The 17,115-nt window shown below is 47.0% G+C and overlaps 1 protein-coding gene across 4 annotated transcripts in view; it reads left to right on the top strand.

The window, feature by feature from the left end:
- Positions 1-17,115, top strand: part of atg4c (autophagy related 4C, cysteine peptidase) — a 120,751-nt gene that overhangs the window by 83,998 nt on the left and 19,638 nt on the right. For 2 of the 4 annotated variants that reach the window (XM_072511156.1, XM_072511157.1), the window contains exon 8: positions 8,057-8,135. The exons of the other annotated variants lie outside the window; for them this stretch is intronic. In XM_072511156.1, coding sequence (XP_072367257.1) covers positions 8,057-8,135 — 79 coding nt within the window. The remainder of the gene's footprint in view (positions 1-8,056; positions 8,136-17,115) is intronic. 4 annotated transcript variants of the gene reach the window in all.

Genomic DNA, 17,115 nt, shown 5'->3' with positions numbered 1-17,115 from the left:
ACTGGGACAGGGTGGAAGTGAGGGCTTAAGTGGGTCGGTGCAGACTCGATGGGCCGAATGGCCTCCTTCTGTGCTGTATGTTCTATGTTCATCATCAGAAATGCGATGTGTACATACACACTTAATTGGGCTAAATCAAACCCCCGAGTCCAGCAAAGATTTCAGACCAACAGCTAGTTGGCGTAGCCGCGTTATAGAACAAAATATTCTGGTGTTGCGGCAGAAGACCAAGATTGTTCAGAGAATACCAAAAGACCTCGATGTCAAAATTACCAATTTTCAGCTAGGCAAAAACAGGAGTACCCTTTATATCGCATCAGCAACTTGGATGAAAAGCCAATGAATTTTGATGCGTCCAGTAGCCAAACTGTGGAGTGGAAAGGTTCAAAAGCAGTTCTAGTGAAAATGACAGGACATGAGTAGACTAGATTCATGGTGGTACTAGCCCAATGATGCCATAGCTGAAGTGATTCAGAATAGTTTTACATCAGATTCCATCAAAAGCTATGGAAATAAAAATCAGGAGAGATGTGAATCAGGTTTTGCATCAGATGATGAAGACAATAAATTTGGCAGGGTTTTGATTGTGGTTAACAGTATCTTTGTACAATAAATTCAACAAACAATGCCACTTTAATACGAATTGCTGGTGTTTCTTCAAATTTTAAAATGGCAATCACCTACACCGCCATCAGCAGTGCACATTTTATGCTTAGCAAATAAGTTAACCCTGTTTTGGGAAGATCTTTAGAGACTTCAAAGGTTGACTTTTCATAGAATTCCTATAGCACAGGAGGAGGCCATCTGGCCCATTGAGTCTGCCCTGTTCCTCCAGAAGAGCAGCCCACTTTGGCCCAATCTCCTGCCCTATTCCTGAGGGGCAATTTAGCATGGCCAATCCACTGAACGTGCACATCGTTGGACTGTGGGAGGAAACCGGAGCATATGGAGGAAACCCATGCAGACGGGGAGAATGTGCAAACCACACAGACAATCACCTGAGGTCGGAATTGAATCCGGGTCCCTAACACTGTGAGACAGCAGTGCTAACCACTGTGCCAACTCTGCTGCCCTCAATAATGTTTTTGCAGCACTAACTATGATAGTAGGGTAGGTAAAAGGGAGCCAAGAGATGCAGTATTTGAATTTCCAAAAGGCATTTGATAATGTGCCACACAAAAGGTTAATACACAAGATAAGGGCTCATGGAGTTGGGGGTGATATATTATACTTAGAGGATTGGTTAATGGACAAAGAGTGGGGATAATGGACAGAGAGGGCAGCATGGTGGCACGGTGGTTAGCACTGTTGCCTCACAGTGCCAGGGAACCAGGTTCAATTCCAACCTCGGGTGACAGTCTTTGTGGAGTTTGACTTTCTCCCGTGTTTGCGTGGGTTTCTTCGGGGTGCTCCAGTTTCCTCCCACAGACCAAAGGTGTGCTAATTTGGTAAATTGGCCATGCTAAATTGCCCCCAAGTGTCCAAAAGGTTAGGTGGGGTTACGGGGAAAGGGCAGGGGATCGGGCTTAGGTAGGGTGATCTTTTGCAGGGTCGGTGCAGACTCGATGGGCCGAATGGCCTCCTTCTGCACTGTAGGGATTCTATGTTCTATAAATGTGGCATGTTCAAGTTGGCAGATTGTGACAAATGGAGTGCCACTAGGATCAATGCTGTAGGCCTCAACTATTTACAATCTATATTAATGACTTGGATGAAGAGAGTAATATATTCGCTGACAGAAAGTATTGTATTTGCTGATTATAAAAGCTAAGTGGAATGTAAGCTGTGACAAGGACAGAAAGAGTCTGCAACAGGATTTAGACAGGTTAAGTGAGTGGGCAGCAAGTTGGCAGATTAATACAATGTGAGGAACCGTGAGGTTATTTATTCACTTTGGTTGTTCAAATAGAAAAGCAGAAATTTAAAAAAAAGGCTTGAAAAGGGCAGCACAGTGGCACAGTGGGTTAGCCCTGCTGCCTCGTGGCGCCGAGGTCCCAGGTTCGATCCTGGCTCTGGGTCACTGTCCGTGTGAAGTTTGCACATTCTCCCCGTGTTTGCGTGGGTTTTGCCCCCACAACCCAAAAGATGTACAGGCTAGGTGAATTGGCCACGCCAAATTGCCCCTTAATTGGAAAAAATTAATTGGGTATTCTAAATTAAAAAAAAAAAGGCTTGAAACTTGTAAACTGTTCAGAGAAACCTGGGTGTTCTCATACAAGGAACACAAAATGTATGTATATATAGCGAGCAATAGGAAGGCAAATCGCATGTTGACCTTTGGGAGTGCAGAAAGTAAATAAAGTATTTGTCCTTAGTCCAAAAGGGTTTTGTGGGATTGCTGGGTTGCAGGGATCGGGTGGAGGTGAGGACTTAGGTGGGGTGCTCTTTCCAAGGGCCGGTACAGACTCGATGGGCTGAATCGCCTCTTTCTGCACTGTAAATTCTATGAAGTATCACTACAATTGTCCAGAGCTTTGGTGAAACCACACCTAGATAATTTTTTGAGTTTTGATCTCCATATTGAAAAAAGGGATGTCCTTGCATTGGAGGTAGTATAGAAAAGTTCACTAGATTGGTGTTGCCCTTCCTGTGGGGAGTAGTCTGGTCTGTTGGTTCCTTTTTATGACTACGTAGCTGAGGTAGTCTTCAAAGTTTCTGGAGGTAATTTGACTATGCGATGGTGAAAGATGGGTAACAGCAAATCACCAACCTATTTTACATCTCCCGATTCCATCGAAGGCAATGGAAATAAAAATCATGAGGTGCGAAACAGGCTGTTGATTTGTTATTACCTTTTTTTTAATAAACATTGAGGGTTTTTTGGGGCATTGTAACAGCAGCAATATAAACAATATACATGAAAATATAAACATAGTGCAAATACCACCTCCCTCCCCAACAGGTCCCACCATTAATTAACCCCCTAATCTACGCTAACCTAACCCCCCTCTTTTCCCCCCCCCCTTTCTGCTGACGATTAATTCTCTGCGAAGAAGTCGATGAATGGTTGCCACCTCCGGGCGAATCCTAACAGTGACCCTCTCAAGGCGAACTTAGTTTTCTCCAGACAGAGAAAGCCAGCCATGTCCGATAGCCAGGTCTCCGACTTCGGGGGCTTTGAGTCCCTCCATGCTAGTAATATCTGCCTCCGGGCTACCAGGGAAGCAAAGGCCAGAACGTCTGCCTCTTTCTCCTCCTGGATTCCCGGAACCTGCGACACTCCGAAAATCGTCACCTCTGGACTCAAAGCCACCCTTCTTTTTAATACCTTGGACATGACGTCAACAAATCCCTGCCAAAATCCCCTCCGCTTTGGACATGCCCAGAACATGTGGTTCGCTGGTCCTCCCGCACATTTTGCGCCCCAAAGAATCTGCTCATCCAGGCCACTGACTCTACTCAACGCGTCCGCCCAAAGGCCCTCCTCTATTTCTCCCCCCAGCTCCTCCTCCGACTTTCGCTTCAGCTCCTCGGACTGCGTCTCCTCTGATCCCATAAGTTCCTTATAAATGTCAGAAACGCTCCCCTCACCTATCCATCCTCTAGAAACAACCCTATCCTGAATTCCCCTTAGCGACAGGAGAGGGTAGGTTGATATCTGTCTACGCAGAAAGTCCCGCAACTGCAGATATTTAAATTTATTCCCCTCCCCCCGCCAATGCAAATTTCTCTTCCAGCGCCCCCATATTCGGAAAGCTCCCCTCTATAAACAAGTCCTCCATCCTCTCAATCCCCGCTCTCCACCATATTTGGAACCCCCCGTCCATCCTCCCCGGGGCAAACCGGTGATTATCGCAGATTGGGGAGCAGACCGATGCTCCCACATATCTCCTCCATTGCCCCCAGACTCAGGGCTGCCTCCGCCACGGGGCTGGTGGAGTACCGCGCTGGCGGGAACGGCAGCGGCGCAGTTACCAGCGCCCCCAAACTTGTGCCCATGCAACAAGCCGCCTCCATACGCACCCATGCCGACCCCCCCACCAGACACTTCCTAATCATGGCTGTGTTAGCCGCCCAGTAATAATTACTAAAGTTCGACAGCGCCAGCCCACCCTCGCCCCGACTCCGCTCCAGCATTACCCTCCTCCTTGCGGAGACTTGCCCCCCCCCCCATACAAAGCCCGCTATAACTTTGTTGACCTGCTTAAAAAGGACCGCGGAATGAAGATGGGGAGCCATTGAAATACAAACAGGAATCTCGGGAGGACCGTCATTTTCACCGTTTGGACTCTACCAGCTAGAGACAACGGGAGCGCATCCCATCTCCGGAAATCATCTTTCATCTGATCCACCAACCGGGCCAAGTTCAATTTATGTAGCCGGTCCCAATCCCGCGCCACTTGGATACCTAGGTACCTGAAACTGTCCCCTACCAATCTAAGTGGCAGTTCCACCAGTCGCCTCTCCTGACCCCTCGCCTGGACCGCAAACATCTCGCTCTTCCCCATATTAAGCTTATACCCTGAAAACCGGCATAATTCCCTTAAAATTCCCATGATTCCTTCCATCCCCTCAATTGGATCTGACCCATACAAAAGCAGGTCGTCCGCATACAGCGAGCCCCCAGTCCTTCTACCAGCTCCCTGTCCACTTTAGGGAAAGTCAGCCCCTCCAGGAAGTGCCTCATCCCCTCCGGCCCCACAGGGGGTTCCGACCTGTACAACCTGCCGTAGAAATCCCGGAACGCCTTACTCGCCCCTGCTGAGTCCCCAACTAAGTTCCCATCCCCGTCAATAAATTTCCCTATTTCTCTGGCTGCTCCCTCTTTCTGAGCTGATATGCAAGCATCCTGCTGGCCTTCTCACCATGCTCGTAGATCGCCCCCCTTGCCTTTCTGAGCTGTTCCACTGCCCTCCCTGTGATTAACAAGCCGAACTCCGCCGGTACCTCCGCCGTTCCCTTAAAAGCCCTATCTCTGGAGTCTCCGCGTACCTCCTGTCGACTTGTAGAATCCCTTTTACCAGTCGGTCCGTCTCTGCCCTGTCTGTCCTGTCCCTGTGAGCCCGGATCGAGATCAGCTCGCCTCTCTCTCACCACTGCCTTCAGCGCTTCCTAGACCACCGCTGCTGAGACGTTCCCCGTATCATTTACCTGCAGGTAATTTTGTATGCATTTCCTCAGCCTCTCGCACACCACTTTGTTCGCCAATAGCCCTATATCTAACCTACATTGCGGGCGCTGATTGCTATCTTTACTAACCTGCAGGTCAACCCAGTGTGGAGCATGGTCCGAGATTGTGATCGCCGAGTACCCCGTGTCCACCACCACTGCCAGCAAGGCCCTACCCAAAACTAAAGAAATCGATCCGAGAGTATACCTTATGCACGTGGGAGTAGAAGGAGAACTCTTTCACCCTCGGCTGCCTAAATCTCCATGGATCCACCCCCCAACTGCTCCATGGACCCTTTCAGTTCCTTTGCCATTACTGGCATCCTGCCCGTTTTCGAGCATGACCGATCCAGGCCAGGATCAATAACTGTATTAAAGTCCCCTCCCATGATCAGCTTGTGCGAGTCCAGGTCCGGTATCTTCCCCAACATCCTCTTTATAAATTCCACGTCATCCCAATTTGGCGCATATACATTAACCAGCACTACCTTCATCCCCTCCAGCTTACCACTAACCATAATATATCGACCCCCCACATCCGAAACTATTTCACCCACCTCAAATATAACCCGCTTATTAATCAAGATCGCAACCCCTCTGGTCTTTGGTATCCCTCTGGTATCCAGCCCCGAGTGGAACACCTGACTGACCCAGCCTTTCCTCAATCTAACCTGGTCCACTACTCTAAGGTGCGTCTCCTGCAGCATTACCACGTCCGCCTTCAGTCCCCTCAGGTGCGCGAACACACGTGCCCTCTTAACCGGCCCATTTAACCTTCGAACATTCCAGGTGATCAGCCTAGTTGGGGGGCAAAGTGCCCCCCCCCCTCCGCCGATCAGCCATCCCCTTTCTTGGGCCCGCCTCCAGCCCATGCACCGCGCCTCCTCCGGCCCACCCCCCGGCAACCCCCGCCACCGACCTCTCTGTCCCTCCACCGAAGTCCCTCCCTCGTCAGCAGAACAACTATCCCCCCCAGCAACACCACTCTGAAATCTAACCCATACAATAAACGTAACATATGCACACCCCCACTGCGCTTCCGTGAGCTAGCTCACCCAGCTAGCTTGGTGGTCCTGGTGCCCAAAAGTCTCCCACCTATTGTTCCCTCACTCCCCTCCCCCACGCTCATACAAACAAATTCCCTCATCTAACAATCCCCACACAATCACCCAGCTGAAGAAAAAAACACCGAAACCCAAACAAGCACGTCTCCATCCCACAAAAGTGCACATTAAAAAAAAAAGACATTGCCAACATCCACCGAAAAGAAAACTCGAAAACGAAAAAAACTCCCCCCCTTCTTAAACAGAACTCAAAAGCAGAAGATAATTAAAAAAAAAAAAAGACCCAATATAAAGCAACAAGTTGCATCAAAGTTCGAGAGTTGTCAGCCCCCACCAGTCCTTTTCTTTTCGCGAAGTCCAGCCCGTCTTCGGGCAGCTCAAAATAATGATGCTGGTCCTCATATGTGACCCAGAGACGAGCGGGATACAGCAGTCCAAACTTCACCTGTTTCTTGAAAAAGATTGTCTTAACTTGGTTGAAGCCTGCCCTTTTCCTAGCCACCTCCACACTCAGGCCCTGGTACACAAACAGGATACTGTTGTCCCATTTACAGCTCCGCGTTCGCTTGGCCCACTGAAGAATACTTTCCTTGTCCAGGAACCTGTGGAATCTCACCACCATAGCCCTCCAGAGGGTCCCCGTTCGCGGCTTCCTCGCAAGCACTCTATACGCCCTGTCCACCTCCAAGGGTTGTGAGAATGTACCCTCCCCCAGCAGCTTTTCAAACATACCCGCTACGTATGCCCCAGCATCAGCTCCCTCAGACCCCTCCGGGAGCCCGACAATTCTTAAGTTCTGCCGACGGGACCTATTCTCTAGGTCCTCCACCTTCTCCAGAAGTCTTTTCTGCTGGTCTCGCAGCATCTCCAGCTCCACCACTGTTTGATGCTCCTCCTGCTCAGCCAGCGTCTTCTCAACCTTCTGGATCACCCGATCCTGGGCGTCCAATCTGTGCTCCAGCCGATCAATCGACTCTTTAATCGGGTCCAGACAGTCCCGTTTTTGCTTGGCAAAGCCGCCCTGGATGACCTGCACCAATTGCTCCGCTAATCGCTGGGCCGACACCCCAAGGGTCCGGTCCTCGGCCATGCTGGCTCCTGCTGCAGCTTCAGCACAGCTCTTGCCTATCTTTCTATTTCTGCCTTTTCGTGCATTTCTAGTTCTTTTCTCCATACACCGATACGTGGAAACGGTGCCCAATTGCATCAGCCTTCGAATTTGCCGTTTAAAACCGGAAAAAGTCCAGGGGAAAGATCCAAAAGTCCGACCAGAGCAGGAGCCACCAAATGTGTGACTTACTCTTTCATAGTCGCCACCGGAAGTCCCGATTCGTTATTACCTGTTTGACACCATCGCACAGTCAATATTGGTGGAGGGATCAATGACCAAGAGTCCTTGAATTAAGGTGAGGGGATGTGAGGAAAAACGTTTTCACCCAGAAGGTGGTGGGAGTTTGGAGCTTGTTGCTTGAAAGGGTGGACGAGGCAGGGGCCCTCATATCATTTAAGAATATTTAGATGTGCACTTGCGATCTCAAGGCATTCAAAGCTATAGTCCAAGTGCTGGAAAATGGGATTAGAATAGTTAAGTGGTTGTTTTTGACCGGCGCAGTACGATGGACTGAACGGTCTTTTCTCCTGGAGGACTCCATGACTAATGTTACACAATGTCCATGTTCTACCTCAGTGACTGAAAGGTAGCAATTTTTCCCATTAGAAGTGTCTGCAGATTGGTTCAGGGATGGGGGTCGGATGGAAGAGGGCACTGTCACCAGGGCACTGTCACCTTTTTTCTGATATTATAAAAAAACTGTGGTAAACTTGGCATGATTTGGAAAAAGCAGAACCTATCCTCACACACTTTCACTTTTTTTTTTGAAAAGGGGATCTTGAGTCTTGAGTTTTGCGTTGGAATTATTGGTGGAAAGCCAAAACAGTCTTTCTACTTTGTGGGATTTCAAGGTTTGTGCATTTTACTTAAAGTGATATTTTTCTGAAAATTCTCAGCAATATAATTATAGACTTTGTCCTCCTCATCTTTTATAAGACAGTAATTTTGAATTGTTTAATATTAGGATGTTGTCAGTGTTGGGGTTAGAGTATATTAGGTTGTTATATTAAATTTATATGAGCTGTGTTTTTGCTGATATACTATTTTCCCAACAGAGTATGAATTCTAGTATACTAAATAAACATAGTGACAGCATTGAGACCATTCACTTCCTAAAACAGCAAAATTTACCTCAATAATTTGCTTTTGTTTGAGTGCTATGAACTGGAAGGATGCTGCCAATTGTCCTTGAGGAATAAGAGGATAGACTATTCAAATATAATTTCTGGCATGATATGTAAAAATGCCAATTTTTTGTAATATATTTTGATGTGTATTGTATTATTATTGTACACAAACTTTAGTGCAGTATTCTTTTCCAAATTTGGCACAGTGATAAATAACTTTTACAGATTTAATGCAACCCAAAAAGACTAATGTTAATACCTAATAGGCTGAAAATGAGTTTATTCACAAAAAGTGTACTCTTCCTTCAGAGCTCACTGACAACCGTACTTATTAAATAGCAGTATCTTTCTGTTTAAGATTGAGAAAGGTATTAAATATTAATTGGTCCTCTCCACAACCATGTTAATCCTAATTTTTTTTTTGGCATGAATTATTTGAAAAGTGGCTTTTGAATCAATTGACAATATTTTTCTAATTTGATCTCACCTGCAAAAAAGATAAACGGTTAACAAATATATTCATCAGGAACGAAGTAAAACATTTCAAAAATTTTTTTTTTCCCAATTAAGGGCAATTTAGCATGGCCAATCCACCTACCCTGCACATCGTTTGGGTTGCAGGGGTGAGACCCACACGACACGGGGAGAATGTGCAAACTCCACACTGACAGCGACCCAGGGCTAGGATTGAACCCGGGTCCTCGGCGCTGTGAGGCAGCAGTGCCACCACTATGCCACCGTGCCGCCCAGTACAAAGTAAAAGAAAATATATTTTTTTAAATTGCAAAATCTAAAGAGTAGTTAAAAAGGTTGATGGACTGCATGTAGGTAAAGGATATATGTTTTAATCTTGAATATTTTTAGTTAATTTTAGTATGGTTTAGCATTAATATCCTAATTAAACTATATTCATGTTTGGCCTACGAGCACTGGCAATCTAGCTCATGAATCTCAAAACAACTTGTATTTGTCTCTACATTTCTTACTCCCTGGTTTTTCCTTTCTGAACTTTTAGGTTTGTACAAAGTTATCTCTAGTATTGTTGCTTCATTAATAGATACATCTAAACCATAACACCATGGTCTGCTAATAACAGCAGCTTGTGATTTGCACAGATGAATGGAAACATGTGTTTAAACTTTGTGTGCCTTCGTGTCTGAACCGAATTGGCCCACAAAGATGAATACTGTGGGCGCTTGTGCTGTAATAACTCTCCCAATGGTTTAACAAGTTTATCCAGTCAGTAACTGAGCCACACACTAGGAATATTCCTGGTCTGATCCTGGGAAGTGTTAAATTAGCTAGTACAAGGATGCTAAAATCGGCCTCTGTGCTCCTGGATTAAGGATGAGAAAATTATCCCAGCTGTAACTCCTAGAAATGGGAATATTTAGACATAACTTGAACAGACGATATAGTTCCTTGTGTTTTCCCTGTAATAAAATAGCCTGCTGATACTCATCCTCATTACACATGAATAATACCTGTTGAAGTGAATCACCAGAAGGTACCAACATCTCTGGAATTCCCAGCAAGGAGTTAAGGACATCAGAAAAGGATGACCGAAAATTGCAGAAAATTATTTTTAAAATTGCAGAATAGTACAATTTTAAAGTTGTAGTATTACTGTAATATTAGTGCTGATTCCGTGTTATAACAACACGAGAAATTGATTTCATAAATAATTTGTAGGCTTGTTGCAGGGACAATGGCCATCAATGCAGTAGATTGTAAATATCCATCAGGTTCGTTAATGCTTTTCATTGAAGAAAACCTGCTAGCCCTACTCAGTCTTATCTAGACTTGACTCCAATCTCTCAATATGTGGCTGAATCATAATACTTCCTGAAGTGATCCAGCATGACATTCCGTCCTTTCTGTAGAACACAAATGATAAAAGAAGTGTTGACTGCACCTATCGGCAATCATTAGGATGAGACTCCAGTTATCCCAGCCCAGTCAACCTTGGGAAGTCCTCGTCACTAACCCACGGTGCTTATGCTTGGAGAACTGTCTAGTCAGGCAACTGGCTGACCATCATACAGTAAATCATATCTATCAGCGACCACCCCAAACTGCATTATCACTATCACCATCCCTGGGTATTTCCTGTTTCATCGAGCAAGACAGACTCACTGGGAGCACAGGAGGATACCGCTATATATTGTTCTCGAAAGTTATGACTGTCAGACTGAGACTACTATGGAAACCAATGGTCGAGACACAGGAACGCACGGTAAGATAGAAATAAATTAAGGTTTATTTAGGTATACACAAGACTACTAAGCAAACAACCCGTCTTCCCGAAGGGCCACCCTCCCTGACCGGTACCCAGGTTGGGGATTTTATGCTGAGAGGTTCCTCCTTGTTAAGGGGAAACCTTGCCCCAATTACTGGGGGAGTTCATACTCTGAGGTAAATGGGAGGGAATCCTATTGAGCAAAGTCCGTGCCCCCGAGGGGGCTGTAACACCTACATCTCAGAAATTAGTTTACTTCACCTCCCCAACCTGTCCACAGTAGTACCGGCAGGGCTGACCACCACACAATCCGTGTAAAGACATCAGCCTCATCTTCTCATTGATGACACTTGCCATTCTGTACTGTAACACTCCTGCTGTATTAAGTGGTGCAGTCTAAGGACGCATTTAGCAGTCCAAAACTGGACATTTGTGACGTATGGTAAGCAATAAGCAGGAGCAGCATTGTGATCACAATCTGCAACATCCTGGCCCTACACATCCATCACTCCTCCCATTAACTCCCCATTTGGAGACCAACCCTTGTTCAATCAAGAGTGTATAGGGATATATCAGGAGCTCTATCATTTTGTGGATTCCAAAAGTATGTGCATGTACCATGACTTGTACCACGAAGAAAGATGAGAACAGGACTATAATATGAGCATCAGCCTTTCCAAGTTCCACTCCAGGTCACATAGCGCCCAGTCTTGATCAGATATAGCCATCCCTTCATTATTGCTGAGCCAATATCTCTGAATTTTTGACAACATGATCAAACACCGTGGCCTGGGCCTCGGCTCCTCCCGCTGCGACTGGATCCTGAACTTCCTAACCCATAGGCCACAATCAGTAAGGATAGGCAACAACACCCTCCTCCATGATCATCCTCAACACCAGTGCTCCACAAGACTGTGTCCTCAGCTCCCTACTATACTCCTTATACACCAATGACTGTGGCCAAATTCCCCTCCAACTCGATTTTCAAATTTGCTGATGGCACCACCGTAGTGGGTCAGATTTCAAACAATGACGAGACAGAGTACAGGAATGAGATAGAGAAACTGGTGAACTGGTGCAATGACAATAATCTCTCCCTCAATGTCAACAAAACGAAGGAGATTTTCAACGACTTCAGGAAGCGTAGTGGAGAACATGCCCCTGTCTACATCAATGGGAATGAAGTAGAAAGGGTCAAGAGCTTCAAGTTTTTAGGTCTCCAGATCACCAACAACCTGTCCTGGTCCCCCCATGCCGACACTATAGTTAAGAAAGCCCACCAACAACTCTACTTTCTCAGAAGACTAAGGAAATTTGGCATGTCAGCTACGACTCTCGCCAACTTTTACAGATGCACCATAGAAAGCATTCTTTCTGGTTATATCACAGCTTGGTATGGATCCTGCTCTGCCCAAGACCGCAGGAAACTACAAAAGGTGAATGTAGCTCAATCCATCACGCAAACCAGCCTCCCATCCATTGACTCTGTCTACAATTTCCGCTGACTCGGAAAGGCAGCCAGCATAATTAACCCCGGACATACTCTCTTCCACTTTCTTCTGTCAGGAGAAAGATACAAAAGTTTGAGGTCACGTACCAACCTACGCAAGAACAGCTTCTTTCCTGCTGCCATCAGACTTTTGAATGGACCTACCTTGTATTAAGTTGATCTTTTCTTTACACACTAGCTACATCTGTAACATTTCATTCTGCAGTCTCTCCTTCCTTCCCTATGTACGGTATGCATTGTTTGTACAGCATGCAAGAAACAATACTTTTCACTGTAAACTAATACATGTGACAAATCAAATCAGAAGGACTAGAGTGCTTCAAAGAGAAGTCGCAGCACCACATTTTTAGGGCAGACAAATTGGTAAAAAAGAACCTAACTTAAATATCAAAGATATTACTGTAACATTGTATTACGATCCATCAATATTTTAAACAAGTTGCGATTTGAAAGACATGGGGCGGGATTCTCCGATATCGGCGCGATGTCCACCGACCGGCGCCAAAAACGGCGCGAATTAGTCCGGCATCGCGCCGCCCCAAAGGTGCGGAAGTCTCCGCATCTTGAGGGGCCGAGCCCTCACCTTGAGGGGCTAGGCCCACGCCGGACTGATTTCCGCCCCGCCAGTTGGCGGGAAAGGCCTTTGGTGCCCCGCCAGCTGGCACGGAAATGACTTTGACGGGCGGCGCATGCGCGGGAGCGTCAGCGGCCGCTCACGGCATCCCCGCGCATGCGCAGTGGTGGGGGTCTCTTCCGCCTCCGCCATAATGGAGACCATGGTGAAGGCGGAAGGAAAAGAGTGTCCCCACGGCACAGGCCCGCCCGCGGATCGGTGGGCCCCAATCGCGGGCCAGGCCACCGTGGGGGCACCTCCCGGGGCCAGATCGCCCCGCGTCCCCCCCAGGACCCCGGAGCCTGCCCGCACCGCCTTGTCCCGCTGGTAAGAGAGGTGGTTTGATTCTCGCCGGCGGGGCAGGCATTCCAGCAGTGGGACTTCGGCCCATTGCGGGCCGGAGAATCGCCGGGGGGGGGCCCGCCAACCGGCACGGCGCGATTCTCACCCCCGCCGAATATCCTGTCCGAATGTGTCCTGTACACAAGAAACAGGACAAATCCAACCCAGCCAATTACTGCCCTAGCAGTCTACTCTCCATCATTAGCAAAGTGATGGAAGAGTCTTCAACAGTGCTATCAAGCGCCACTTACTCAGCAATAACCTGCTCGTGGATGCTCAGTTTGGGTTCCGCCAGGTTCACTCAGTTACTGACCTCATTACGGCCTTGGTTCAAACATGGACTAAAGAGCTGAATTCCAGAGGTGAGATGAGAGTGACTGCCCTTGACATCAAGGAAGCATTTGACCGGGTATGGCATCAAGGAGTCCTAGCTAAACTGGAGTCAATGGGAATCGGGGGAAAACTCTGCTGGTTGGAGTCATACCTGGCACGAAGGAAGATGGTTGTGGTGGTTGGAGGTGAATCATCTCAACTCCAGGGCATCACTGCAGGAGTTGCTCAGGGTAATGTCCTAGGCCCAACCATCTTCAGCTACTTCGTCAATGACCTCCGTTCTATCATAAGGTCAGAAGTGGGGATGTTTGTGGATGACTGCATAATGCTGAGCATGATTTGAGACTCCTTGGATAATGAAGCAGTCCATGTCCAAATGCAGCAAGACCTGGACAATATCCAGTCTTGGCTGACAAGTGGCAAGTTGCATTCGCGCCACACAAGTGCCAGGTAATGACCACCTCCTACAAGAGAGGATCTAACTTCCCCTTGACATTCAATGGCATTACCATTGCTGAATCAACAATCTTGGGGGTTACCATTGATCAAAAAATGCACTGGACTAGCCACATTAATACTGTGGCTACCAGGGCAGGTCAAAGGCTAGGAATCCTACAGCGAGTCCTCCTGACCCCCCTAAAGTCTGTCCACCATCTACAAGACACAAGTCAGGAGTGTAACGGAATACTCTCCACTTGCCTGGGCTGGTTTAGCTCAGTGGGCTAGACAGCTGGTTTATGATGCAGAACAAGGCCAGCAGCGCGGGTTCAATTCCCATATCAGCTGAGAATTCTGAATTCTCCCTCTGTATACCCAAACTGGCACCGGAATGTGGCGACTAGGGGCTTTTCACAGTAACTTCATTGCAGTGTTAATGTAAGCCCACTATTGGATACTGCAGCTCCAACAACTCAAGAAGCTCGACACCATCCAGGACAAAGCAGTCCAGTTGATTGCTCCCCCTTCCACAAACATTCAAACCCTCCGCCACTGACTAACAGTGGCAGCCATGTGTACCATCTGCAAGATGCACTGCAATAACTCACCAAGGTTCCTTAGACAACACCTTCCAAATCCACAACCATTCCTATCTAGAAGGACAAGAGCAGTAGATACCTGGGAACCCCACTAAGTCATCACCACCCTGGAAATATATCACCGTTCCTTCACTGTCGCTGGGGCACATCCTGGAACTCTCTCCCTAATAGCACAGTGGGTGTACCTACACCTCAAGGACTGCAGCGGTTCAAGAAGGCAACTCACCACCGCCTTCTGAAGACAAACTAGGGATGGGCAATAAATGATGGCCGAACCAGCGACGCCCACATCCTGCAAATGAATTTTAAAAAGTGATGTCATGTCTCCCACCCATGCGGGTGCTTTGCGTGGAGAGGGAGGCCTCCAATTAAGCAGTATTCGCCTCCTGGTTATTTCGCCTCCAAGGAGGCGAAAGCAAGAACGTCTGTCCCCACCCTTGAATGGAATGACAGGGAGTCCGAGACTCCAAATATTGCTACCAATGGGCAAGGTTCTAGGGCTACCTGCAAAATCTTGGATATCATTTCAAAGAAAGAAATCCAGTATCCAGCAAGCTTAGGACAAGTCCGAAACACGTGTGTGGTTAGCTGGTGTAAGTGAGCAGCGGTTACGCTTGTTTTCCACATCTCGAAAGAATCAACTCATCTTTGCCTTTGTCCAACGTGTTCTATGTAATAATTTGAACAGAATCAAACTCAGTCTGACACAAGATGAAGTGGAATTCACCCTGTGGAGGGCTTCTCTCCAAGCCTCATCAGTAAGTATGGAGTCTAGCTCCAGAACTGATTTCTCATATAATCTATCCAAAGGGGCAGGATCCGAAGATAGAATAAGGTTGTACAGGTTGGAGATAGACCCTCTTTTCTGTTGTGCTAAGGACAAGACCTTCTCCAGCAAGGAAGAAGCTAGGGCCAGGGGTAAGGAAGAAAATAACTAACTTGAGAAATCCTGAATTTGAAAGACATGAAAAAGGTTGAAGCCAGTCAGATTGTATCTGTCCATGAGTTTCTCAAGGCTGGCAAAACCGCCATCTAGAAATAAGTCCCCACAGTGCACAAGACCTCCTGTTCTTCAAGACCTGAGCAATGGGTCCAAGCTCAAAGGCACAAAGAGATGGTTGTCTCAAATCGGGGCAAATGAGGACAGTGAGAGACGGTTGAAGTGCTGCCAGAACTGTTTCCAAATCCTGAGGGAGGAGATCACCACTTGACTCGAGGAAAGACCTACAGGGGAGAAGGGCAGCGATGCAGCAATTATAGCATGTAGGGAGGAGGCTGTGGTGCAAGAACATGCACCCATTTTACTTTAGTTCAACTCAGGGTCACAGCCATTACAGGATTTTCTGTATGCTGGCAGCCCAGGAATAAAACAGGAGATTCAGGAGGGCTAAGCCTCCCAATTATCAGTCTCCCTGAAGCAGAGCGCTGCGGACTCTGGGACTCTTGCCTGCCCAGATAAAAGCTGACATTAATTTGTTAACTGTAATGATTTGGGCAAAAAATATGGATGCATTGAAATAAAAATAGAAACCTTGGGAGCACGTTAACCTTGCCAGTTTGGATCCTGCCTGCAAGAGTCAAAGGAAGATTATTCCACCTCTGTAAGTCCATTTTAACCTTACCGATCAGGCTTGAAAAGTTCAGTTTGTGGAGTAAAGCCCAGTTATGGGTTACGAGGATCCTCGGGTATCGGAAATTAGAGGGTGAGAGACAAAACTGCAGTGTATCAAGCCAAAGCTCTCCAGCTGATGGTTCACAGGAAAACACTCACTTGTACCCACATTTAATTCGAGAAAGTGACAAATATTGTGAGCATCCTCATTATGTTGTCTATTGAGGAGGCTGGGTCTGTAATATGTAGGAATAGATCATCGGTGTAGAGTGAAACCTGGTGCTCCACTCCCTCCCGGGTATTCACCTCCATCCATGGCCAGCGCAAAGAGCAATGGAGAAAGGGGACAGCCCTGTCTAACGGAAAATATTCTGAGGAAGCCGTATTTGTACAGTTGTTGGTCTCCAGGGCATTGTACATCAGACAAAACCTAGGAGGAAAATTTGGGGCCAAAACCAAATCTACCCAAGATTTCAAAAAAGATAGTTCCACTCCACCATATCAAATGTTTTTTCAGCATTCAACGATACTATGACTTCAGGTTCCCAAGCAGCAGGGGGGAGGGAAAAGGACAATTTTCAAGAGGCATTGGACAATGATCGATAATTGTCAGCCTTTAATAAAGCCTGTCTGATTTCTGATATTATAACTAGAAGACAGGGCTCCATTCTGGGTGGCAGGACTTTAGCCACTAATTTAACGTCTGTGTTAATGAGTGAAATGGGTCGATATGGCCAACCCTCTACTGGGTCCTTACCCTCTTTAAGGAGCACAGAGATTGTGGCTTGGGTCGAAGGTAGTGACCCCTTAAGACAGCGAATCATTAAGCATGTCCGATAATAGATGTGCTTGGTGCTCGGAGAACCTCTTATAAAATTTGGTTGGGAAGCTGTCAGGGCCGGGGTCTTTGACAGATTGTAATTGACCGATACATTTTGGTATTTCTTCTGGGCTTAAGGGGGATTCCAGTTTCCGCTTCTTGCCTTCCTCAATGGTGGGGATGCATAGACGATCCAGA

This window comes from Scyliorhinus torazame, chromosome 7, assembly GCF_047496885.1.
Source record: "Scyliorhinus torazame isolate Kashiwa2021f chromosome 7, sScyTor2.1, whole genome shotgun sequence".
NCBI lineage: Eukaryota > Metazoa > Chordata > Chondrichthyes > Carcharhiniformes > Scyliorhinidae > Scyliorhinus > Scyliorhinus torazame.
The sequence above is the reverse complement of the archived record's forward strand: the minus strand, read 5'-3'. Positions and strand labels throughout refer to the sequence as shown.